General features: G+C 39.6%; 2 protein-coding genes across 6 annotated transcripts in view; one reads left to right on the top strand and one right to left on the bottom strand.

Moving 5' to 3' along the window:
* LOC109549788 (uncharacterized) overlaps positions 1 to 15016 on the bottom strand; it is a 64835-nt gene extending 49819 nt beyond the window's left edge. For all 4 annotated transcript variants that reach the window (XR_004526272.2, XR_012331325.1, XR_004526270.2 and 1 more), the window contains exon 1: positions 14831 to 15016. Coding sequence is in view for 1 of the 4 variants with exons in the window: in XM_033855334.2 (XP_033711225.1) it covers positions 14831 to 14989 (159 nt within the window). In the remaining 3 variants the exon portion in view is untranslated. The remainder of the gene's footprint in view (positions 1 to 14830) is intronic.
* A 257-nt stretch (positions 15017 to 15273) lies between these two features.
* On the top strand, positions 15274 to 21743 carry RNF7 (ring finger protein 7). Of its 2 annotated transcripts, none has more exons than XM_019934282.3 (3): positions 15274 to 15441; positions 19142 to 19189; positions 20801 to 21743. In XM_019934282.3, the coding sequence occupies exons 1-3, from the start codon at positions 15274 to 15276 to the stop codon at positions 20855 to 20857; spliced, it is 273 nt and encodes a 90-aa protein (XP_019789841.1). In that variant the 3' UTR covers positions 20858 to 21743. The 2 variants fall into 2 exon arrangements, with proteins under 2 accessions (XP_019789841.1, XP_004312392.1); XM_004312344.4 differs by having other exon boundaries at positions 15274 to 15448.
* Positions 21744 to 26983: the final 5240 nt, after the last annotated feature.

The raw sequence follows: 26983 nt of genomic DNA, 5'->3' as shown, positions 1-26983 counted from the left end.
TTCCTTCTCTAATATACTTCCTTATTCAGAAAGGTTGGGAAGATTTACAATTTGGATAGCTTTGCTGTGATTTTTATAATATATTAATAAACTTCATTTTATTAAACTTTTAATATAGCACTAGATCTAATATATTGCTGATGTGCTGTCCTTTTAGTATATTGCTAACATTTTGTTAAGAATTTTTGCATCTATGTTCATGAAAGATATTAGTCCATACGTTTCTTGTAATGTCTTCAGATGGTATTGGGGATCAGGGTAATTCTGGCCTCACAGAATGAGTTAGGAAGTGTTCCCTCCTCTTCTATTTTATGAAATAATTTGTGTAGAATTGTCATTATTTCAACTCTAAATATTTGATAGAATTCACTAGTCTTCGAAGACATCTGGACCTGGAGTTTTCTTTACGGGAAGATTTTAAAACTACAAATTCAATTTTTTAATAGATAGAGGGCTATTCTGGTCATTTGTTTCTTGGGTAAAGCTTTGTTAGTTTGTATCTTTTTGAGAAATTTGTTCATGTCATGTAAGTTTTCAAATTTATTGGCATAAAGTTATTCATATATTCCCTTCTAACCTTTTTCATGTAGGATCTGTAGCAATGTCTCCTCTTCCAAGTTTGAAATGGATAATTTGTTTTCTCTTTTCCAATTAATCTGATTGGAAATTTATCAATTTTATTAATCTTCTCAAAGAACCAGTTTTTGGTTTTCTCTAATGTTTTTCTTTTTTCAATTTCATTGATTTTTTTCTTTTACCTTTATTATTTCTTTTATTCTGCTTACCTTGGGTATAATATGCTCTTCTCTTTCTAGTTTACTAAGGTAGAAGCGAAGCTTAAGTTATTGATTTTAAACCTTTTTATTTCAAATATAAATGTTTATATTAACACTAAGCACTCTTTCATTGCATCCTACAAATTTTGATATGTTGTATCTTTATTGTCATTCAACTCAAGCTATTTTCTAAGTTCCCTTTTGATTTCTTCTTTGACCTATGGGTTATTTAGAAGAGTGCTGTTTAGTTTCCACATATTTGTTAAATTTTTAGATAGTTTTCTTTGGTTGATTTCTATGTAAATTCTGCTGTGGGTGGAGAACACAATTGTTTTATGGCCCAGACTACAATCAGTCTTAGTAAATCTTCCATGTGCACTTGAAAAGAATGTGTATTCTGCTGTTATTGGAGGAAATGTTCCATAAATGTAAGCTAGGTCAAGTTGGTCAGAAGTGTTGTTCAAGTCTGCTGTATCTTTACAAATTTTCTGTTAACTTGCTCTATCAATTATTGAGAGAGAGAGATAATTGTGACTTTGTTTATATCTCCTTGCAGTTTAATCAGTTTTGCTGCAGGAATTTTGAAGCTCTGTTATGAGGTGCATAAAGATTTAGGATTGTTAAGTCTCTTGAAGAATTGACCCTCATTATCATTATGAAATCCTTAGTAATATTTCTCTCTTATCTCTGGTATTATTCCCTTCTCTGAAATCTACTTTGACTAATATTAATATAGTCTTTTGATTAATTATTAATATTCTTTTGATTAATATTAGCGTGATATATCTGTCTCTATCCTTTTACTTTTAACCTATCTATATTATTATGTATAAATTGGGTTTTTTGTAGACAGCATATAGTTGAGACCTTTTAAAAAAAATCCACTTGGGGGCTTCCCTGGTGGCGCAGTGGTTGAGAGTCCGCCTGCCGATGCAGGGGACACGGGTTCGTGCCCCGGTCCGGGAAGATCCCACATGCCGCGGAGGGGCTGGGCCCGTGAGCCATGGCCGCTGAGCCTGTGCGTCCGGAGCCTGTGCTCCGCGGCGGGAGAGGCCACAACAGTGAGAGGCCCGCGTACTGCAAAAAAAAAAAAAAAAAAAAAAGGCTCCAGGAGCACTTTGAGGAACAGATTTATGGTTTCTCACCTTTTATCATTGAGAGTCCTAGTATCTACAAAGGAGGAGCTCAGTGAATGAATGGGGAGGCAAGGGACTTGTCAGGGGGCCTGCTAGCAAAGTCAGCTCCAGGGATCTGCTTAATTGAATATTTACTTGGGGTGGCTTATGCTTATGCATTTATGTTGGGGTAAGATTTGGTGATGGAGATTATGGGGCACTAAACACCTGTCTGCCTACTGGCACTATTCACCCTTGGTACCACATGGGTCTAGCATCACCTTCAGATTAGCTGGTCCAGGGTCAAGGATATCATGCCTTTTCTTTGTGATGAGGCTTTACCTAGCTCTGCTGCTTAAGTCTATCCCTAAAGGCAGTATCGATGGCTTCTTTGATTTTAAGGCAGGAACCAAATGCTAGTTTGGGTGCAGAACCCTGCTGGTTCTCCCCTCATGAACGAGGCCTCCCTCTGACCACAATTCACCGAACAGTGGTCTATAGGGCTGACGATTACTTAAAGCTGACCATTTGTTAGATTTTGCTTTCTGCTCTGACCACACTAAACATGATAGCAGGAACTGGCTACAGAATTTGTTGGGACCCAGTGCAAATGGAAACTCATGGGTCCTTGTTCAAATATTATTAAGAATTTCAAGATGATGATGATAGAGCACTAAACCAAGTGAGGAGCCCTTCTGGGTTTGGGGCCCTGTGCAACGCTGGCTGTGTGGAACAGGGATGTATACCACTAACAAGGTGCACCAGTGCCAGAATTCCTTTCGCGTGTTTTTTTTTTTTAGTTCTGACGCTAAATACTTAAATCCTTTTGTTCTCTTTTTTAAAGTTTAAATATTGAGAACTACTGAAAATTAAAACATTTTCTTGGTTTATTTGAATCATGCTTCATGGTTATTTTCAAACAGACTGCCTGAGTTCACATCCCTGCTCCATGATTTAATCTCAGGCAAGCTAAATAACTTCTCTGTATTCCAGTCCCTCATTTGTAAAAATGGGATAATAATAGCGTCTAAATCAAGAGATTGTTACAGGGTAAATGAGATCATATATGTAAAGTGTTAAATATAGTGCCTAAGGCTCCAGCTAGCACCTTTATACGAATTAGAAAACGAGCCCCTCTGGGCAGATGAATTAAAAGGCACTACCTCTCACCAATGAGTCAGAGGAAGTTACCCCTTCCAGGTCTATGCTTCATGCCCTGGACTTGGCAAACAGAGCTTGGCTGGCTGCCAGCCCCACTCACACCCTTGGAAGGCCCCTTTGTGCCAAGCACAACTGCTTAAGCATGTGGGTGGCCATGATCACATCTGATGCATAGTGAATGCTCCATAAAACCATAGCTCTTGTGAGGCCTGTGTAGCATAGTGGTTAAATCCATGACCTCTTTGGGGTCATGGACAGAAAAGGGAAAAAAAATCCATGGCCTCTGGACTCAGACTAGATATAGAATTGTTGAGTTGTAAAGTTTTGTCTTCAACACTCTCCACTCTCCTTCTGTCCTTCCCCTTTCTCCATCTCCTCCTTGAAGCATCCCTGCTCTCCCTCATCTTGTCTGAAGGAATTGGACATAGTCAGGCAGCTCAGGAAGCCAAAGCCTGTCCAGTGCTGATTAGACACACTGTTTCCTTGGGAGCAAGACCTTCGAGAGGCAGAGTCTGGCAGGACCATTCAGCCCCAGCCTCGAATTCTGGCTGCTCAATCAATAGAAAATGTGTACGGGAGGCAAGAGAATGGCCTTGTATACACTACTGACCCTAACTGAAATTTCATATCCCCAGCACATGGTAAGGGCTCAAAATTCTTTTATTGATGGTCATAGGATAATTTCTTTCAGTGCAGAGGCCACGTGTTAAATTCCTTTGAATCCCTGCAATGTTAGGCACTTAATATGCATTTAGTAAGTATGAACTCAGAATTAATAGCATCACTGATATTGCGTTTTGCAAGATGCTTTCATAGAAACTGCTTCATTCTGTTTTTCCACAACCTTATGAAATAGGTAGAACTGCCCTTTTGAGGCCAAATTTACAGATGAGGAAGGTAAGACCCAAGAGGGCAGGCACATGGCCTGCCCATGATCACAGGGTTGACAAGAGGTAAAAGCTGACCAGCAACACAGGCCTTCACCCAGATTCCATGCTCACTCGCAATGCCAGAGATTCCCAAAGTCCACTTGGCAGGCCGAGACCAGGACATGAACGAATTTTCAATAGTCCTCAAAGAGATCAGAAAAATAAAGACAGGTAGAGTGTTCCTTTTCGTAAAGCTAATCTTGATTTAAAAAGCTATCCTTTATTTTGAGACTGTGCCCTTCCTAATTTTATATAAAAATATTTGTTCTTTTATAGTGTTGCCAGGTGAGAGTTATTAGACATACTAAAAGGTGCCAAACTGACATTTGCCTGTTCCCACAACTTATTTGACATTTTACTGGTAGGTAAAATCTAAAAGACTGAGAAGCTCTGCACAATAACACACCATATCCTTTGAATAAATAAATGAGTGGTAGATTTAAGGCAACTAAAAATCCTTATCCTACCGACGCACTTAGGAGAGGCACCCAGAGTATAGAGAGATTAAATTGGGAAAAAACTGGATTCCAGATGTCTCCAAATTGGGTCAGTGCCGCATCTTTGGGAGGGAGGTGGGGGAGGGTGGAGAGCAACTAAGGAAAAGAGCATACTCTGAAACTGGACTGTGTTTCTTTGAGTTACCACACTTGACACAGCACTATTTTGTTTTGTCATTTTCTCTGGTCAGCCTGATCAAATACTCTGCCCACTTAAGGGAGACTGACCTTGGAAACAATGCCCTGGGAGAAATGGCTGCTGCTGACATACTTGAAGCACTGAGAGCCAGAAAGACAGGTAGGGCATTTTCAGTTTGTGTTCCCCTCCACCTGTCCACGTCTACTCCTTCCCAAATGCAGCGCTACTTACAACTTGCTCCACTTCTTCCATTAAATAAGTGGCTTGAGCTAAGCGATGACCAGGATCACTGTCACAGGCCGGCCACCATTGTGTCGATGTGCCCTGTGATTTGCACAAAGTTCAAGAACTCTTAGGATGTCATATGTAGTCTTTGATCTAGGTAATGAATACTGTTGAAGTGAAAATTTCTCTGTTGCTCTTTCTTTTCTCCCTCTTCTCTCATCCTCACCTATTCTCTGAGGAATTCTCTCCCATTCTCTATTCTTCCCCGCAACCTGACCTGCAAAGATTTCTCCAGGTATCAACTGGAAAACTCAAGCACCAGCCCTCGTAAGATTCTGATGTGCTTCCTGGATAATCAAAGAATGGTTAAAGTGTGATTGGCACAGAGACAGCATTAACGGTGTTTTATGATCATGTAATCCTTTGAAAATGAGAGAATCACATATGGAACAAGCTGTTTAGCGTTGGCCACGCCTGTCCTGTCCTTCACAATACGCATGACCAGAATTAACAATAGCCAATCTCACTGCTGACGGAGAGATGAGGAAACGTCATTTTAAATAAAGCCTAATGAAAGACATCATAAACACAGTTGAAAGTCCAAATTCAGCGTTAACAAAAGCAGGGAGAAATCTTGGTGCACTATCTGGTAGGTTATGTGGAGAGAATTAAGTGATACAAGCATCCAGTCTTTTATCATTTCTATAATAAAACAGTTTTAGAGGCATGACATACTTCTAGATTGCAGTTTTTTAACACTGGCAGTTCTAGAGAGAATTATATTACCGTCTACTTCATTGCCACTCTTAAACTAAAACTACCGTATTGCCATTTCTTAACAGCCAATCAAATGATTCCAAGATTTTAAGATTATCCCTCTATTTTTAGAGAAACAGAACAGCTACTTTGTAGTCCATTTGAGTTGAATTCAAACTCAACAGAATTATTCTGTTAAAATGAATTCAAATTTAAGTCTAATTTACGCTCAATAAACTGATGGCAGGTTAATGATTTCTTTTGGTTTTTCTTGGCACTGCAGCAACTTTTTCATTACACACTGCACTAGAAGACATTATAAAGCTGCAGGCAGTCTACTGACCATCTCTGTAGTGGGTGCTAATGATGGGTGGTCTCAGATGGTTTGATGGAAAATAATTATCACTGAGTATGTATTTGGAGCTGCAAAACATTGTGCTTGCTTAGTAAATGGTTCAATTTGCACATATAGGAAGATGATCATGAAATACCAACTGAAAATACTCATCTAAAAAACATTAAAATGTAATTTCTAGTTCAAGAAGTCAGTTTTTTCCCAAATGTGGTAGTATATATGCGTAGTTTTAATGCATCCATATTTTGACCCAAAATAATTGAGATATTTCTGATGGAGCAGTTCAATCAGATTGTTGCTTTGAACACCAAGAAAGACTCTTCAAATAGGGTTACCTGGTTGGATTTCATAGGGAAAATATCTTGCCATTTAGCCCCAATGACATCATTTTAAACATTAAAAGCAATTAGTAATATCACTGATTATAGAACTAATGTTCTTCTGATTGCTTCTGTGTTCTTATCATTAGCAAGTTATCAAGCTAATTTCTAATTCTACTTCTCTCATGAAATCCAAATTAACACCCTAAGGTTATTATATTAGCCTACTAAGGAGTTCTTAATGACCTACTTTTAACGATGGAATACACACAATGAAACCTTCCTCAGAAACATCAGGAACCTCACTTGTTTAAGAAAAAGTTAATAAAAAGACAAACTGCTATCCACATCTTACAGGGTTGTTTTTCAACTAATACTTTTAAAGCAAACAAAACAATACTTCAGGATCACTTCATTTAGTTATTCTTATTTATTTCTTTCACATACATTTATTAAATGCCTCTTGGGTGCCAGGCCCTGTTCTAGATGTTGGTGAATTGAGCAATGAATTCCTGCCTTCGTGGGGGTTACTTCCTAGTGGAAGACAGACAGACAGTAACAGCAAACCAACAATAGACAGACGGTAAACTAACAACTTCAAAAAGAAGGAAAACATATACTATTGTGTATCAGATGGGGATTATACTTAAGGGAAAAATAAAGCAAAATAAGGAGATAGTGTGTGTATGTTGGGGGCTGGGGGCTGCAATTTTAGTTAGGGCTGCCAGGGAAAGCTGTATTAAGAAGGGACATTTGAGTGAAGACCCAAAGGAGCGAGGGAGCAAGCCATGTAAATATCTGTGAATGCACATTCCATGTAAATGGAACAGCAAGTGCAGAGGCCGTAAGGCAGGAGCCTACCTGGTGTGTTCTAGTGACAGTAAGGCGGCCAGCATGGCTGGAATGGGGTGAGAGAAAACGGGAAAGTAATAAGACAAGAAGTAAGCATGGAGGGCAGGGGACCTTTAGTTTTTAACTCTGTTGAGACGGAAAAGCATCGGAGAATTTTAAGCAGAGGAATGACCTGATCTGACCCACATTTTAACAGGACCATTCCAGCCTCTAAGTTGAAAACAGACTGGAGGGGAGGCAAGGGCAGAAGCAGGGAGACCAATTAGGGACTTTTCTCTGGAAAGATTAAACAGCCTTTCAGCAGACGCAGGACACCTAGCAATGAGGGTGAGGCGAGAAGCTGGAGAGAGGAGGAGTAAGGGAAATTCTACACATTTGGGATTCAGCCTTTCCCTTCACCCAAGCCTTCTTTGTCTGCCTTGCTTTCAGAAGGCTGATAGCCACGTAGAGGACTGGGGTATTCTTTGAGAAACTGAATAGCCCCAGAGAAAGGAATTCCAGATGCTAACAGCTGGACACTCCCTCACCATTCAAAGAAGCCTAGCAGGTAAGCAAGCCCTGCACATACACAGGAGCTTCCTGTCAGCCTTTGGAATCCTCGTGGTTCACTGTGAACAGAAATCTGAGAATCTCCAGACACGTGAGGCAATTCTCCAACACAGGAAACCACACCTGAAACAAAGAGAACGAAAGAACCCTGAAGATATACAGACAATGCAGAAAATTTTAAAAAGAAATTAGTTATAACACCCTCAGTAAAACAGAAGATAATGTATCTATAAAATAAGAACAGGCTGCTATGAAAAAAGATTAGAAAAAAATTTTTAAGTTCTTAGAAAGTGTAAATGATAGCTAAAATAAAAACTTCAAAACAAATGTTGAAAAATGAAGTCAAGAAAGTCTTCAGAAAGTAGAACAAAAGATAGGGAGATGGGGCTTCCTTGGTGGCGCAGTGGTTGAGAGTCCGCCTGCCGATGCAGGGGACATGGGTTCGTGCCCTGGTCCGGGAAGATTCCATGCCGCGGAGTGGCTGGGCCCGTGAGCCATGGCCACTGAGCCTGCGCATCCGGAGCCTGTGCTCCACAACGGGAGAGGCCACGACAGTGAGAGGCCCGCGTACCACAAAAAAGAAAAAAAAAAGATAGGGAGATGAAAAACTGGTGAGAAAATATGAGCAACAGGATCAGTCTAAGAGCACCAGTATCTAACTCGTAGTTTCAGAAAGACAGAACAGACAAAAGTTACAAAAGGGAATTATCAAAGGAATAAATGGAGAACTTTCCCAGAACCAAGGGACATAAATCTGCATACTGAAAGAGCCCCCTGAGTCTTCAGCACAGTGCATGATAATCATGGCATTCCAGAATGCTAGGAATAAAGGGGAGATCCTAACAACATAGGAAAGGAAAGAAGATTGCACACAAAGGACTGGGTGTCAGAAGGACCTCAGGCTTCCTAACTGAAAGCTAGAGGCAAGGAGCACGGCTATGGCAGCTCTGTGAGAACTCTGCACATTCCCAACTCCTCACCAAGCGTGAGCTTAAACTAAAGATGTTTTCAGCTCGCAAGGACTCAAACTCCGTACGTCCTCTATATCCATTCTCAGGAGGCTTCCAGAGAAGATGCTTGAGCAAAATGAGGGAATAAATCACAAAGACAAAGAATGCAGAATCCAGAAATCAGGAGAATCGATACAGAAAAGTAGAAAAGGGAGTCCCAAGAGATGGTTGAGGGTCAGGCCTAGTCCAGACGGGTCAGAAAAATGGAGGACTCTGGAAATGGGGAGTATTGCATTAAAAACAGAATTAATAAAGCATTGGAAATGCTTAAGTATTTTGAAAGAAATGACGATACGTATGTGAGAAATAAAAGAAATTGGGGGAAATATTTCTAATAGGTACATAAAAAACTATGCAAATGAAAAAAGAGCAACTATTAAATCAGGCAAAAGAAAGTTATATAAGAAAAAGAAACACTGTGAACAAAATATGTATGATCACACCAATGAATCTAATGTGTTGATTTAACTAAAAATTGTGATGTATCTCTATTGAAAGGTTTGCTGAAAGTGGCAACAGTAACTATGTAAAAATTTAAATGGAAATATTGATAAATAATATAGAAGTACTTTGAAGTAAGGCAGTAAACATGAAAAACAGCTGAATGAGTTGAAAGTGGTTGTCTCTTAGAGAAGAGTGCTGCGGATGCTGAGGTGGGAGGGGGAGGGTCTGCTGATTTTCATTATAAACTTTTTAATTCCTATTTAATTGTTTAGCTATGTGTATGCATTGTTTTGATCGAAATATTTTTAGGGAATCGAAACGTGCATAGCTTTCTCACCATGCCATTCATTGTTCTGTAACTCCATCTCAATATCTAATTACTATCTTTTTTTTTTTTTTTTTTTTTTGCGGTACGCGGGCCTCTCACTGCTGTGGCCTCCCCCGTTGCAGAGCACAGGCTCCGGACGCGCAGGCTCAGCGGCCATGGCTCACGGGCCCAGCCGCTCCATGGCATGTGGGATCTTCCCGGACCGGGGCACGAACCGTGTCCCCTGCATCCGCAGGCAGATTCTCAACCACTGCACCACCAGGGAAACCCTACCTAAACTCTTTATGAAGCTGTGCTACCTCTTAGGGGGCGTAATTGTTTACATATGCTTACTCTCTACTATATAAAGTTGAACTTCCTTTTTTCTTTTTTTCTATTTATGATTTCCTGTTCATTTTTTCACAGGCTAAAAACTGAATATGGACACCATATAACCATATGGATTCTATCTATTTCCATGGCCAACTAGACATGCCCGGAAATATATTGCTTGTTCTATAATATTTTTCACTGTAACCAAACCCCTTTCAAGTTATAAAATTTGATAAGACTCTTTTATGAACGTTTAAAGTAGTGTTAGTTCTGTCACGCTTGTCATTTTCTAAAATGTGGGTTTCACAAGTATGCCTTAGTAAAAATAAGTGGGATTCTTCTCTTGTGCATGTGAAATTTATAATTTGAAGGAAGTCATGATCTTTAAGAAAGACAGACTCTTCTTTCATAAATATATCTATGGTTGGGAACAATAGGAATTTGGGGAAATAATAACCATTTTCTAAAAGACAACATCCCTAAAAATGGGGATCTTCTCCCAAATGAGGAAACTTCTGCTCACTCTACCCCCTACCCTCATTACGATTTCAGACAGCTCCATGGGAAATGCAAGAGGTGTCATTGATCAATGTATGGATGATAAATTGGATTTGTTAAATTGTACACGATGCAGGGATAAAAAGCATAGATTGGGCAACTAGATGAACGAGAATTCTCTGTGGAAACCTGCTGCTTTACAGGTGACTTTGGGCAGGTCAGTTAACCTCACTGTGCCTCAGTTTCTCCTTATGTAAGATACAGATAAGAATAGCACCTATTTCATTTGGTGAGCATTGAATGAGGTAACACATCTCAAGTATTTTAGGACAATACCTGTTTCATAGTATGTTTTCAAAAATAAATATTAATGGCTGGTATTAGTGTTGTTAGAATTGATGACTCCAGTTATTTCATTTAGAATAGCTACACAAGAACAATAGGAAAAAAAACACTTAAGATCTCTTCATTTTGAAGTTAAAAACAAAAACTGTCATTCATTCTATGTACAATGTAACAATTGCTGGCAAGTTCCAGGCACCAAACTAATTGTAGAGGTGAGGATGAGTACAGTAAATTATGTCCACTCTTGAGGATCTTAGCATCTAGCAAGGAAGAGAAGATCCTCATACATTAAAAGTAAACATTAGAGCATGAGTTGAAATAGTATAAATCATTAGTCAGGGTAAGGAAGCCTATAGGGTAGTGACATCAATTTGACAGATCTCTAGAACTTATATATCCAATGTATGAGGCTTCCTGAGAAATTGTTTCCACTCAAAAAAATAATAATAATAACTTTTTAAAGATTTGCCACCGACATCCACTGGTTGGGAGTGTAAAACCTGTGCTTATTTAGGGGTCTTTTGGCAATGTGTATCAAAATGAAAAATACATGGCCTTAACTCAGGCATACGACTTCTAGAAATGTACTATATATATATATATATTCTCACACATATGCAAGGAAATATGTATAAAGATGTTCACTGCAGCACTATTAATTATACATTGGAAACAACTAAATGTCTCTCAACTGGTTCTCAGAGAAATAAATCACAGGAAATGTATATAGTGGAATTCTATGCAGCCATGAAGAAGAATAATGTGGATATGAAAGTGCTTACATGGAGACATGCCCTAATCATACTACTGAACAAAAAGAGCGGCCTGGAGAATAAAATGTGAGAATTTCACATTAGCAATGAATTAATATGAGTCAGCAACTTCACTTCTGGGTTTGCTGCAGAAAAGAGAGTAGGGCGCGAGAGAAGGGTCCCATCCCAGGTCTCAGGTGAGTCCCTCGGATGGCCGCCAAGTGTGGGTTCTTGGCTTCACACAGGAAAGAATTAAAGAGTGAGCCATAGTAAAGTGAAAGAAGGTTTATTCAGGGAGATACACACTCCACAGACAGAGTGTGGCATCTCGGAAGGCAAGAGAGGCAAGAGGGTATGGGGCTGTCAGTTTTTATCAGGGTGGGTAATTTCATAGGCTAATGAGTGGGAGATTATTCTAGCCATTTTGGGGAAGGGGTGAGGATTTCCAGTAACTGGGCCACTGCTCACTTTTTGACCTTTTGTGGTCGTCCTTGTAACTGCCATGGAAGCTGGGGTGTGTCATTTAGTGTGCTGATGTGCTACAATGAGCATATACTGATGCTCAAGGTCAAGTAGAACTCGACTCAGCCATCTTGGACCTATTTGGTTCTAATCAGTTTATGTCGTGCCCTTGGGCTATGTCATTCTTTTTTTTTTTTTTTTTTTTTGCGGTAAGCGGGCCTCTCACTGTTGTGGCCTGTCCCGTTGCAGAGCACAGGCTCCGGACGCACAGGCCCAGCGGCCATGGCTCACGGGCCCAGCCGCTCCGCAGCATGTGGGATCTTCCCGGACCGGGGCACGAACCCGTGTCCCCTGCATCGGCGGACTCTCAACCACTGCGCCACCAGGGAAACCCTATGTCATTCTTTTAAAGGTTGTGCCCTACCCACTTCCTGTCTCGGGTTTATATCCAAAAGAACTGAAAGCAGGATCAGGAAGAGATAATTGTACACCTATGTTCATAAAAGCATTATCCACAATAATCAAATGATGGAAGCAACCCATGTGTCCACTGATGGATGGATAGATAAGCAAAATGTGGGAAATACATACAATGGAATATTATTCAGTCTTAGAAGGGAAGGAAATTTTGACACATGCTACAACATGTATGAACCTGGAGGACATTATGCTAAGTAAACCAGTTACAAAAAGACAAATACTATATAATTCCAATTATATGAGGTACCTAGATTACTCAAACTTAGAAACAGAAAGGAGAATGGTGGCTGCCAGAGGGAGGAGGGGGAAATGGTGAGTTGTTTAATGGGTACAGAGTTTCAGTTTTGGAAGATAAAAAAGTTCTGGACATTGGTTGATAACAATGTGAATGTACTTAATACTACTGAACTGTACACTTAAAAATGGTTATGATGGTAAACTTTATTTTATGTGTATTTTACCACAGTTAAAAAGTTTTTAAATGAGTTGATGTGTTATGTGTCTGCAGTACATACGTAGCAATTTCTGGAGAGTCCATTAACAGTACTTGCTTTTTTTTCCGTTGGATACTCATTTTCCTATTTTAAGGTTTTTATCATTTATGAGTTGTCAATTTAAAAACCTTAAAATTGTTTGATGAACATCAGTAACAGCACTTTTGGGTTGTTATGCGACCTGATGCCAAAAGAGTGAATTAAGTGCTATGGTTTTTCTGGGAGGAATGAATAAATAGTGGCAAAGAGTGGTCAGTACGGACACAAAGATAAGTGAATTTTTCCTCATTTCAGAAGCAATGTAGCCGGAACAGGAAGGGAGACGTTCTGACCAATTTCAGAGATGTTACAATGTGAGGGGCAAAAAACCCCCGACAGTCCAGGGTTTGGATGACTGAGACGACTAATCTGATGACAGTCTCAGTGAGGAGTGCTTAGGGATGACTACTGGAAAAGTAGACTGGGGCTATATGGTGGCAGGATTTAAGGGACCAACTGGCACATTTAGATTTTGTTCTAGTGATAATGCAGGGCCACGGAACATTTTGAGCAGCAGAGTGCCAAGTGGAAAAGTGGACAGAGGAAAATTAAACAGGCACTTTAGATTGAATGCTAGAGTGGGGAGGAGAGACAGGAAGGAAGTCAGGCCACAGTAATCCAGGGGCAGGGTGATGAGGTTCAGATTCAGCATGGGCATGTGCCATTTCTCCTTCTTAATCATCCTCTAGCCTTTCATCGGAGGTCCCTCCTTTTCTCTTTCAGACTGCCCAGTTCCCACCAACGGGGGGCATTTTATCCTCATCTGGTTCCAGCCTTCTTTTAACTATCTAGCATTTATAGCCATCTCTAGTCAGATGTGTGATAGCTTAATTGAATGAAATGTGTTTTGGATGGTTCATCTAGGTTTGTTTACAGGTATTTTTGTCTGGCTCATAAAGTTACTGTGGTCAGATTTACATCTGCCACCACTATTACTGCTCTGTTCAAGGTGACAGCCTCGCAGGTCTGCTTTCTCCATTCACTTCCTGGCCTCCAAGGCCTCCCATCTCTGCCCGGTTCAAACTTCACCTCTTCCATGAGGCTTTCCCTCACTACATCCGTCCTGAGGAATGTTTCTGTCCCTCACAGCACCTAACTGCACCACTCAATGAACAGCACACATTAGCATCTAGCCAAATGTGACCATGTGTCCACATTTATATTTTTACATATATAACTATGTTAATGCATAAGCATCCCTGTTCCTCTGCCAGATTTCTGGAGTTTGGGTAGTCCTGGCCCAGGCACAAGGCCTGACATCAGGAGATGAAGGGATGATTAGGCCCAGTAAGAAGAGGTGGGAGGCTGAGTCCCAAACCTGACACAGCAGGTGTCCACCACTAGGTGGTAGTGGTAATCAAGCATCTTCTTCCGCTCCCTGTGCCTCAGATTTCTTATCTCTTATCTTTTAAACAGAGATGTTATCTGCTTTGCTTGGCACAACATAATAATAAGACCCTGGGCTAGCAACAGAAGAACGCTGGTTTCCAAACTGTTACCTTCACGGAAGGGCAGTGTGCTCTTTAAGTTACTCACTTTTCTGGACCTCATTATTCCTACGTATAAAAGGAGGTTAAACTAGATCAGAGGTTCTCCGAGTATAGTCCCCAGGGTTCCTGGGATCCTTTCAGGGGACCAACAAGGTCAAAACTATTTGGATAACAATATTCACAGCTATTTCTCTTCACTCTTTCTTGTGAGTGCACGATATTCTTGTTCTAAGGATAACTTGTAATGGGTTTCTTACTGTTATTTTTAAATGAATACATTTAAATTTTTTCCTGTTTTCTTAAAAAGGAAATATATACGTATGATTGTGTATATGTATACATCCATCCTACAAAAACAAAAGTTCTTTAATGTCCTAATAATTTTTAAGTGTAAAGAGGTCGCGAGACCATAAAGTTTCAGAACCGTTGAACCAGATTCCTAGACCGTCATTCATTCACTCAACAAATAACTGCCCCTCCTGAGGCTGCATTTTTTACATACCGAGGAGATGGTGGTGATCAAGACGTGGAGCCCGCTCCGATGCCGTTTACATTTGGAAGGGAGGAGGCAAACGAATATATCAAAACAACTTCTGAGAGCGGTAAGTGTCATGAAGGCATAAAGCAGGACACGTGTTTCATGCGCAGTGGAACCCTCCATTGTGCTGAGTCGGCCCCGGGCCCCTCAGGCCCCTGAGCTGGCCAGGCGCGGGGTCGCTGATACCCCGGGACACCGAGACACCCAGGAACCGGGAAGCCGCGGGCGCTGACGTACCGTGACGTCACTCGGCCGCGCCAGCCAATCGCGGGCGGCCCCAGTCCTGGGCCGGCGGTGGCCCGCGGCCTGCGGGAGGCGCTGTGGCCCGTCGGGCGGCCCCGCGGAGCCGCCATAGCCTCCCGCCTCCCGCGACCCAACGTCTCCGCCGCCGGCCTCGCGCCGCCGCCATGGCCGACGTGGAAGACGGCGAGGAGCCCTGCGCCCTGTCCTCTCACTCCGGGAGCGCAGGATCCAAGTCGGGAGGCGACAAAATGTTCTCTCTCAAGAAGTGGAACGCCGTGGCCATGTGGAGCTGGGACGTGGAGTGCGATACGTGCGCCATCTGTAGGGTCCAGGTGATGGGTAAGCGCTGCACGCGAGGCCCGGGCCGCGCTGCGGCCTCCGCGGGTCCGGCTCCGGGCGTAGGGGACAGACCGAGCCTCGGAGAGACTGTTCCTGGAGGAGTGGGGGCGGGGTCGCCCTGCCCCGGTGCCCGGGGACCGCGGGCCACGCCCGAGCTGTCGCCGGTCAGAGGGCTGCGGCCGCCGCCAGGGGCCGTGGGGTCGTTCAGCAGGCGCCCAGCGCTGGGGACTGGTATTCTGGGGAGAGAAATGGGTGGTAAGCAGTGCAGTTAAACAAGGTAATTTCAGGTAATGATGGGTGTGATCACAACAATAAAAGTAGGCGATTTGATGGGAGCTGGGAGGAACCACTTCGGTTTGTGTGGCCAGCTACGGCACCCTTTTCAAAAAGATCGCAGAGAGGTCAGGGTCAAGGCCCTGAGTCAGCGGGTCACTAAAGTGGTTCTGGTCACACACAACAAAGTGATGCTCTGGAGTCATCTTCCACAAAAACGACCCCTAGTCGTGCTCTGAGGAGGCGCAGGGAAGAAAAATGTTCCTAGCCGTTGCCTTTCTGGATGGGCTACTGTTCTGCTGGCTTTTAAAGCTGGATGATTCGAGACTGGTCAGATAGCACTCGCTTGGCTTGAACGGGAAGGATGTAAGCCCTTTTATTCAGAAACATAAAACTTCATCTCCTTCGTGGTCCCTTCCTATCATAGGATGCCATTTCTTGGAGAAGACAGTGCCCTGAAGTCAGACCTTTATGGAAAACCCTCTTTTACAAATAACTGTTACTTCTTTCTATGATATTTTTAATAAAAATATTGAACCAAGTGAAACCTTTTAGAACAGCTTCATCTCGTTATGTTTTATATGGTTTATGTTTTAAGATCTCCGACCACCTTGAAGAAGAGGTGCTCTTGAAATGCACGTTATGTTTTTAAATAGGGCATTTAAAACTCCTGCATTTAAGAGCATCTCCCGTTGCGGAGCACAGGCTCCAGACGCGCAGGCTCAGCGGCCATGGCTCACGGGCCCAGCCGCTCCGCGGCATGTGGGATTTTCCCGGACCGGGGCTCGAACCCATGTCCCCTGCATCGGCAGACGGACTCTCAACCACTGCGCCACCAGGGAAGCCCTTAAATGTTGTTTCTTGAAGGTAGTTGGAGAACACTGAGGTTTCTATAGTTTGAAATCTTTGTGTCTTGCACTGAAAAATGAGAGAATTGGAGAAAATAACTTAAAAATTGCTCTCCCTTCTTGAGGAATGAAAATTGAAACCTACCAGAATCAAGCGATTTCTCAATTTACTGTCTCTGTAGTATGCTCTTATTTTTTTAATTCATAAGGATTTGTTTTAAAGAGAATTTACAACCATGGGATTCAAACATTTTTTACTTTTAAAAGAGCTTGATTTCAGATGTGATCCGCTTATATTGTGTGTTTTAAAAGTACCTAGTTTATTGGCCTGCAATACAGCTCCCTTGTCCTTCCCCTTTCTTAAAAACTAGAATCATAATTTCCAGTTTGAGTGACATTTTTCACTTATCCGGGCGATTTTTGTTCTTTTGTACGACAAACTGTTAAAAATTTTATCCCCTAAATTTCCTTTAGTTTAAAAAAAAGAATTTCCTAAAAGAACATTTTATTTTTCTCCCTAAAGAAAAATTTTAAAATAGTAAACAGAAATGCAAAATTTAAAATAATGGTTGCAATTTTGCAAGAAATAAACTTTCCTGGGATATTTAAAGTAAGTCAAAGTATGGGCTGTAAATGACTCAGGGTTCACATTAACTTTCTAATTATAGCAAGTATTCTGCTACTGTGGATTAATGTTACAGATTTACAACAGCTGTGCTTTGGGTTCAGGAAAGTATTCTGGACTAGACCTCTGTATTTTGTTTATGAGGTGTTAAAATCCACTTAGTGGTCAGGTGACAGCAGAAGGAAGTTTGTTTTTTAGCATCATTCTGAAAGGTGTTACTATACTCTTTAGAAATGTGCTGTTTTAGATATTAGGAACATCATCAAAAAACAATGTTTTCCTTTATCTGCAACGTTAGTCATTTTTAGCCATTTAGGTCAGTTTTTGATAATGAATCTAAATCCAAGCTATAAGCATAATTCAGAGGCTTCTAGATTATACAAAGAGCCCACTTAATCCCATGTCCTTTATATTTGGAATTCATCTCACACGCCTAAATGATTGGTTATGACTTCTGGATCTAAGATTTGCCTGCCAGCCCACTCTGATGTAGTTAACACTCTCTTCCTGGGTTTCCACTCTCCCCCCTTCATTCTGAAAGGAGCAGATGGCACAGCGAGCAAGCACTGGTGAGGAAGAGGCGACCAGGTTTGCTAGTGCTGTCAAGTTATGAAGAGCCAGAGTAACCTTCCACAGCTGTATGTTAACGTGGACGTTTGAGCTAACTTTTTGGAGCCTTGTTTTACTAATTTGTAAAAGAGACAGTTGGGACCATGAACTCTAATTCTGTGATTACACAGAACCAGAGCCATGTCTTCACCCTTATATCATGATCCTTATGATATTTAGTTGTTGCCTATCTACCTCGCCATTTACTGGTGAGACCAGGGACCCAGACTTGGTCATTTTGGTGTCGGCAGTGCATTACTCTTTGCACAGAGTAGATACTCAGTAATTGTGGAATTGAAGAAGGCCTCAGGAGGCGGTGGTTGTTTTTAATCCACACTGAAGAGGCCAGGGTGGTGTGTTTTCTTAAGGGTGAGAGCACGCAGAGAGGAGCAAACAAATGCCTGAGCATAATCCAGTGTAAGAAGAGAAGCAGGCTTCAGCTCCACCGTGTTTCTATTTTTACAGAATTATTTTCCTCCAATTTATGTTAAAAACTATTTTTTTCTGTTGGTTTGAACTTCCTTTTACCCAACTTTGACTCCTTTCAGCTAGTGAATGAGTCCATTTAATTGGTTCCTAAAATATTCTATATCACCTCCTTCATCAAACAAATAGTAGTACAGATTCAATTTTGAAAACTTCTAGTATACCCTTTTGGTTCCCATTCCTCATGTTTTCTCCCAGGTAATTTATTAAAATATTTTACTGTTGTCGGGTAAATGCTTTGGGCTCAGAGGGAGCATTTCCTTAAAAAGAAAAAAAGAGAACCTAGTATTTAGGAGTTTTTTACATTTAATTTTTATAGAGATTATACAGTCACATAACTTAAAAACTTGAGAAAGTGCACAGTGAAAACTCCTTCCCGTTCCATCCCCTCCCAGGTAAACTTTATTATTAGTTTCTTGGATATCATTCTAGAGTTTCTATCTGTGTGTAAGCAAATACAATATATATGCATGGCTTATTTAAAAGGATGTCTTGAAAATAAACTGCTCATAAGGTTGATCTGTGTGAACATGCCCAGTGAGCTTATAACTCCTAATATAGTGGAGTATAGCATATTTTTCTCTGGTGGTTACATCCAAGGTCTTTTCATCAGAGCTTGTAAAAATAGAGGGTCAGTAACCCTTGTGAAATTGCTCATGGTCATAAGTAAATTAGTAGATGCCTTGTACCTTATTCATCTTTAAGCAGTTATGTTCAGATGAGAAATTAATAGTATGAGTCTTTTAATCTATATCTCTAACCCTTTGGGCCTTTATTTGACTTTGAAGTGTATGGGTTTTAAAAATTGCATTCTGAGCATCAGAATGAGAATTGCTATTTGTTTACTTTTAGATGCCTGTCTTAGATGTCAAGCTGAAAACAAACAAGAGGATTGTGTTGGTATGTTGTAATTTTGTTCTCTTGCTTTTTCAACTGAAGGTTTTCTCTCAGTGGGGATGTTTGAATTTGCAATTAAGATTGACTTTATCAATACACAAAAATAAACTGTAAAGCAGTGATCCATTATTAATATAAAATGTGTTGGTTCTCAAATGGTCTTAATGGAATTAATCTGTAAGTCCTTCAGTTGCTTTAATTGAAGAGAATTGGTTATATATTCTAGACATGGGCATGGTAAACATTTTGATAATCAAAAAAAAATAATTCTTTTCTATTAAGAAGAGTATAAAATAAGGAACTTGCCAAAACATCCTTCAAGTTTTGAGTATGTTACAGGTTAGTTTTGGTCAGTCAGGATTTTATTCTAACAAAGCATTTCAGTATTCAATATTCTTTTATGATCTGGTATTTAACTTTTCTACTGAGGTAAAAACAATTCTAAATCTCAAGATTTTTTTGGATGTAGTTTATAGAAAGTTTGTTAAATTTTATTTACATCTGGGACTACAGAAGTTGTCTTAGGCCAAATATTTAAGCAACTCAAAGGTTTTTATGTCCCAGTTCTGGAGGTCATCACTTCTAGATTGCTATATAAAAGTGTTTAAGGATTTTCCTGAAATGAAAGGTTACCTTTGTGTTTGTGTGGTTTACATACAGCTTCTTAATGATTTATGTAGTTTTGATAAAATCCTGTTTCTTCCTCCCAAAAGACTTAGAATGAGTCCCCTAGCTTCCTACTCCTACAACCAATTTTCACAAAAATGTTTGTTTCCTGTTTTTTTTTTCCTATTTCTTTTATTGTTCTGTTATAGCTCAGTTGGTCAAGCAAGGGATAAATGAAGCCCATGTTTGAGATTGTATCCCAGATTATGGGTGATTTCCCTTGGTTAAAATTTTTTCTTCGATTCTGTTTGTTTTAAAAATTTTCATTTGGGAATTGTGAGGTGTAGGCCAGCCTTATTTGATCATAGAGAGACCCTTTTCTTGAAAGAGACCTCTCTTTCAAAGCCAGCCACTTTGAAAATTCCATTCTGTTTGTCACGTGAGGAATTGCACTGCCTGTGGATGACTTGACACAGATCCTCACCACTTCCAGAAAACAACTCATTAGAGGTACAACTAATAATGTTTAGAAGCCTGTCACCTGTTTATAATAGCCTGCTATGAGCTAAAAACATTTAAAATTCATTATATCTTGCTAAATAAAAATCAGGAGAACATTTTTCAGTAAAATAAAGACCCACAGGTCTCCAGGGTCAGTGCCTGACTGAGGTAGTCTGGGATCTAAAGAAGGCTAAAGCCTTTTAACCTCCTAACTTGAGAAAGACACCATGTGGAGCTATGTAGGAACTGGGGGCCACCACAGCACCCACAGATTCTAAGCAGTGTTGGAAAGTTCCCAAGCACAGTGGTGTATCTCATTTCTTAAGTGTAATTTACATATGTAAGGTTCCATTTCTTTATAGCTAGAAAAAATTATTTTGACCAGTTAACCATCTTTATTCAAGATTATGAACCCTAATTATTACATAATCTAAAATAAGCTAGAATTTTGAGCTCGGTAATTTAAATTGAAATGTGTAATGTCACATATTCTTTTTTTTCTTTCAGTCGTCTGGGGAGAATGTAATCATTCCTTCCATAACTGCTGCATGTCCCTGTGGGTGAAACAGAACAATCGCTGCCCTCTCTGCCAGCAGGACTGGGTGGTCCAAAGAATCGGCAAATGAGAGCAGTGGAAGGTGTTCTTTGTGCAGTTGTTCGGAGCCCTGGTGGATCTTGTTATCAGGTGCCCTACAAAGGCTAGTACTCTCCAGGGGGCTAATTCTTTGAATCGGAGGCGCTGGATCTGCGGTCTTTTGGGACTCATCAGAGGCATGGGTTAGCCTTTTTCAGTTTTATTTGCAGAAATTCTCTACAATTAAGAAGATAATTTATTAAAGATGGTCTTTCCTACCTCTGTGGTATGTGTCTCACACACTGCTTATAAGTGCTATAAAGGAGAGAACTATAAGTTGAACAACGTTTATAATTTACCTACTGATATCCAAGGAGCTATGGAAGCAGTTCCGTTCAGAAGAGAACTTTTTGCATGCTTATGGTTGATCAGTTTAAAAAAAAAAAAAATGTTATAGTAACAAATAAAGTGCAGTTTAAAACCCAACTCTTATCCTTAATCTGTTCCTAATATTTATTTTTGGCAGGGAGGGGGATGATTCATGAAATCTTTATTTGATATTATGAGAATTTAAAGTTTGGACCAGTGAACAGGGTAAATAAAATTTAACCTTTGGTTGTATGAGATTTCAGTGGTGTTCTACATTATCATCCTCTGTCTCTGACTCATCAAGAAAACCTAGATCTGCACTCACCTCACTGTTCAATTACTGAGTGGTAAAGGACAGAAGTATTTTCAAGATCTAGTCATATTGCGTTGTAATTTAACTGTGTTTTAGGTGGAACGTTAATGAGGGGAAAATGTTTACCATTGTAGCATTGGATCAAAAAGTTTATTTTATCACACGATGTTTTAATAAACGGTTTATTCTGTTTACCTCATTTGAATTGTCATTATTGCAATTTTATGCACAACCTTCAACTTAATAAGCTAATTTGTCAAGTGAATGCTTTTGTTTAATTTGAAAAAATATTCATTTGCTCTTTCATTGGTGGTAATAAAATTTTAACTTTATTACCTAGAAACATAAGTGTAAGAAAATACTTAAATTTTATCAAACCAACTCACATTCAGTGGAAGTTATCAAGGAACAATTTGTGAGCCACAATTTATGAACCCATGAATTTTTCCATAATAGAGGCTACTGCTATGCATTTAAAAAACCAAAATCTTAACCATTCACTTCTGCAGTTTCAGAATTTGCCAATCTGAATCTCTTTGAATCTAAGGAATGTGAATACATAAAAGAATATTAAAAATATAATAATTAGGGCTTCCCTGGTGGCGCAGTGGTTGAGAGTCCGCCTGCCGATGCAGGGGACACGGGTTCGTGCCCTGGTCCGAGAAGATCCCACATGCCGCGGAGCGGCTGGGCCCGTGAGCCATGGACGCTGAGCCTGCGCGTCCGGAGCCTGTGCTCCGCAACGGGAGAGGCCACAACAGTGAGAGGCCCGCGTACCGCCAAAATATATATATATATATATATATATATATATATAAAATTAAAATAAAAACTAGAATTCTGTATGCCTTCACCTTGCCTATTTATTTCTTGTAGATTTTGCTTTATTATCTTTTTTTCACAATTATCTACTGAAAGAATTAATCACAGTATACAAATATGTTTGGACCATTTGAATGTGTTTCTTGTGCAGTAAGCTGTTTTAGCAGCTCTTTAATCTTTTTAAAAGGTTGTGTCTATAAAATGTGAACTAAATATTTGGCTTTGCAATGGAGAGAAATAGAATGTTGAGTTATTTCTGTCAGTATGACAGTATGTAAATGAAATGTAAAGGATGGTGGTAATAAGTTGATTTTCCACACGGCAAAACTGCAGGTCCACTGTCTAACAAAGCTCTGTTTCTATTACACATCAGCATCTGAGGGTAGAAGAGGAGGGACTGGGACAAAGCAGCACTGATCCTATACCCAACCTGGGATGATATCAGCTCATTTGCATAGCCATCTGAAAGTTCAGTACACATTGTTTCATCAGAAGGAAAATGCTGTGACATTTATGAATTCCAATGCAAAGCATTGAACAGGTTTTTCTTTCCATTTGATTAAACAATGTTGAATTTTACTTCACTAGTGTATTGGAAACACATTTGTCATCTTTGGCTGTATAACTTTCCATCTATGCAAGTTGCATTCTTGTATTAACAGCTGACATCTAAGTAAATCTCACCCTACCAAACCCACTACTTCCTTTTTATAAAAAAAAGTCCCATTTACTATCCTGAAGTGAAATTCATAAATATATCTCCACACTAATTAAAATGTATACAATAATAATTGTAATATAAAGTAGAAATAAAAGGAAAGTAATTTATAATTCATTTCTTTTTCAGTATGTAAATGCTTGAGCACAGTTACACCAGAAGACATAATGAAGTAGGCTGATGAGTGCATGCATGTGTGTGTGTGTGTGTGTGTGTGTGTAGTGTGTGTAATCACTACACGAAGACAGCAACAATGTAGACTATTGTGACTCAGAAACATGAGGAACATTTCCATTGATAAGACTTTTTTTCCCCCAAAATGGTGAACTGTGCTAGTAAAGTTCTGAACAACACAAATTTACAATCTTGATTTGCAATTTAGTTGCATATTTGGAAACCTCAATGGATTTTAAAGCAATGCAGAAATGTACCTTGTGTTTTTATGGAAAAAGAAGTTAGGTTCTAGGCTCAGATAATAATAAACAGACTTTCTACTACATGAATGAACCTTCGAAAGTCGCTCAGGGTGCTGAACCATGTTTCTTCATGTGAGACTGTCTCACACGTTACAAGACACCAGAATTCCCTGGCCTCTACCCACCAAACACCAGTGGTACCATCAATCTTTGTGCCATCCAAAGAGAACATTTCCGAAACATCCCTTTTAGAGGTAGCATAGGCTGTTTGGGGAGCAACGGTTTAAGTGCTTGTACAGGCAATTACATACTTTGCTGCCACTGTCCTAATCCTAATATGACACACACAATAATTTAAGTATAAAGGGTTCAGAATTTTGAATAACTGCTATCCTAAAACGAAGAGTTCATAGAGCCAAATCTTACAGATCTGTGCCCTCTTCTCTAGAGGTGTGAACAGCTATTAAATTAGTGTTTAATACCTAGGACACACATATGATGGTGAATACTCACTTTAGGCTTAAAGAAGAAGCCTAAAATTGTTTTATAGAACTGAAGCTAATGTAGGAGGCTTTATGATCAGAAAAAACATTTTTTTAATTGTTCCTTTAGAAGTTTGGTAGACATCTGATAAGAAAGGTAACTGTTAAAACAATGCTTTGTTGCTTTTTTAGAATATTGCCAAGGGCTAACTTTGGGTAATGCTCTGAAAAGAAAATGAGAAAATTTCCATGTTTACTTTAGTAAGCCCTTGTTTTAAAAAATACTTAAAACGTTACTGATTTGGATGTAAGGAAATTGGAATTAAAGTACAAATAAAATTTAAGCTATTTTATATTGGATGTCTGAATGATGTAACAAAATACATGAGAAATGTTTACATGATCGTTCCTCTTTTGCCATCTTTTTTTTTTGGCCATGCCACGCGGCATGTGAGATCTTTGTTCCCCGACCAGGGATGGAACCTGTGCCCCCTGCAATAGAAGTGCAGAGTCTTAACCGCTGGACCATCCCTCTTTTGCCATCTTTATGTCATTCCATTTCTACCACGGTTAGATTTTGTTCAACAAAATATGTCTTACAGGAAAAGTATTTTTTCTGCATTTTGCTACTCAGTTTAAAGGCTGAGAGCTGAATCTCTAGTGCCAGGATACCTGGATTTGCATCCCAGTGCCACCATTTATTTGTGTGACCTTGAAGTTACTTGACCTCTCTTTACCTAAGTTTCCTCATGTACAATGTAGATAATAATAATAATACCTACCTTACTAGATCATTTTGAGGATTGAAGATGAAATGGATTAATACACACGTAAAACTGACAACAGTTTCTGGCACATAGTAAGTGCTACTGTTGTTACTTCATTTTAGTCATTTTTGGAAGCTCCTCTAATAGAAGTGGCACTTTAAAAATAATGTGTTTTTAGTTATGGGGTAAAGCACTCCTAACTGTGCTCAACAAAAGTTTTGTAAGAAAAAGTTAATTGTTGTAAACATGTTAGATTACTTGTAGTGCTATGAGATTTTGTGGAGGATGGTAATGAGGCCTTCATGACTTGCCTGTTACATTTTTTTCTAATCATTCAGTCAACATGATTTCCAGATTTTATATTAAGAAGAGGTCTGTAAATGTTGAGCTCTATTTTTAATTTTAGGTGTCCCATCTTAGTAGAAATATTTCATCAGACCTTGCAGATATGAAGATAGCAGTACATTTTTTAAAATTTTATTGACGAATAGTTGATTTACAATGTTGTGTTAATTTCTGCTGTACAGCAGTGATTCCGTTTTATATATATATATATGTATGTATAAAGTTCCCTATGCTATACAGTAGGACCTTGTTGTTTATCCATTCTATATATAATAGTTTGCGTCTGCTAATCCCAAACTCCCAGTTCATCCCTCCCCCACAGCAACCACAAGTCTGTTCTTTATATCAAGCAGTACATTTTTTGACCACTTGATTTTGGAGATATCCACATGTTTAGAAAATCAGTCTTTTTGACAGCCCTCGGTTTTTATCTTGAAAGACTTTCAAAGCAGGAATAAGCTTTACAATCAATCTCCTGCTTTCTCTTGTCTACGCACTGGATAAACCTGAGTCCGTGGCTAGAACTCACCCTGCTTTTCCTAGGTTGGCGGCAAGCAAGCTGTCCTAAGTGACTATAGCTGCCATATAGCACAGTAGTAAGATGGCAATTCTGGAGCCACTCAGCCTGGCTTGGAATCTCAGCTCCATCTGTGTGATATTGCACAAGGTCCTTAACTTCTCTGTGCCTATTTCCTCAACTAAAATGGAATCATAATAGTATCTACCTTATAGAGCTGCCATGAAGATTAAATGAATTAGTGCATGTTAACTGCCTAGAATGATGCCTGAAACAGAGTAGGCACTCAATAAATGGTAGCCATCATTATAGATCACTACTGCCACTGCCGATCTCTGGCTTAATTAGAGAATGGCCTTTCAGAAAGGTATATTGCTTGCAGTGATGCTTCTTGTAAGAATCCTGATGTTTGTGTGCACCTATAACCTGTAAAGAACTGTCAAGATGGGTTTTTAGGAGAAAGGTTTTCAACCTTTCTTTCTTTTTTTTTTTTTTAATCCATCTCAACACATCCGAAAAGCACATTTCCATCAGTAACAACGGGCCCTCCCACAAAGATTCCCAAAAAAGTGTGTGTATAGCAAACGGGCAGGGAGGAGAGTTAGAAACAACTGCCCAGATGAAAATCTCAGGTAAAAAACTTGGAACTATTTTAGCACAGACGAAATGTTCTATGCCAGTTGCATTTTATCCTAGACTCTAAGGAGAAGCCTACTAACTATCTAAATTTATTGGCACTTATATCGAATATGTAACTAAATTCTCTCTACCAAAATTTTAGTGTAATAGAATAATCAGAATTCTTGCCAGACCACCAGGGCTGTGACTTTATAAATCCAAATACTACATAGCATAGAACAAGCTTTGCATGGTTGGTATACACTCATCTAAGAATTGTAGCGATTCTTAGACCCTCCTTGTAAATTAACCCCTGCAGCGCTAACCCCTGCTCTGCTTTTTCTACTTTTATAAACATTATATATATATATGACATTACATATTGATAATAAAATGGGATTATTTATTGCTTGCCATAACAATAGAAGGAATTTGAATACAAAGAAGTTTGCTGTCTTCAGATACGACAGGGCCTGTTAGGGAATGTTCGATTTACAGTGGAATTGTGGAGTGGAATGTAGTGAGCCTTCTAAGAGACATGCAGTGCTCTGGGAAGTAGAAGGGACAAAACACATTCTCCTGCAACGTATACAGTACAGTCAGCCCTCTGTATCTGCAGCTTCTACGTCGAGGATTCAACCATCCAGGTCAAAAGTATTCTCAAAAAAAAAAAAAAAAGGTTACAGAAAGTTCCAAATAAGCAAAACAAATTTGTCATGCACTGGTAGTTATTTACAAAGCATTCACAT

Source organism: Tursiops truncatus, chromosome 4 (genome assembly GCF_011762595.2).
Source record: "Tursiops truncatus isolate mTurTru1 chromosome 4, mTurTru1.mat.Y, whole genome shotgun sequence".
Classification (NCBI taxonomy): domain Eukaryota; kingdom Metazoa; phylum Chordata; class Mammalia; order Artiodactyla; family Delphinidae; genus Tursiops; species Tursiops truncatus.
Note: the sequence above shows the minus strand (reverse complement) of the source record. Positions and strands in the feature narration are given on the sequence as shown.

Excerpts from the sequence above, each read along its gene's own strand:
- RNF7 (XM_004312344.4), top strand. The coding sequence starts at position 15,274 with ATGGCCGACGTGGAAGACGGCGAGGAGCCCTGCGCCCTGTCCTCTCAC. Across the intron at positions 15,449-19,141 it reads CTGTAGGGTCCAGGTGATGG|ATGCCTGTCTTAGATGTCAA; the intron begins GTAAGCGCTGCA and ends GTTTACTTTTAG. Across the intron at positions 19,190-20,800 it reads CAAACAAGAGGATTGTGTTG|TCGTCTGGGGAGAATGTAAT; the intron begins GTATGTTGTAAT and ends TTTTTCTTTCAG.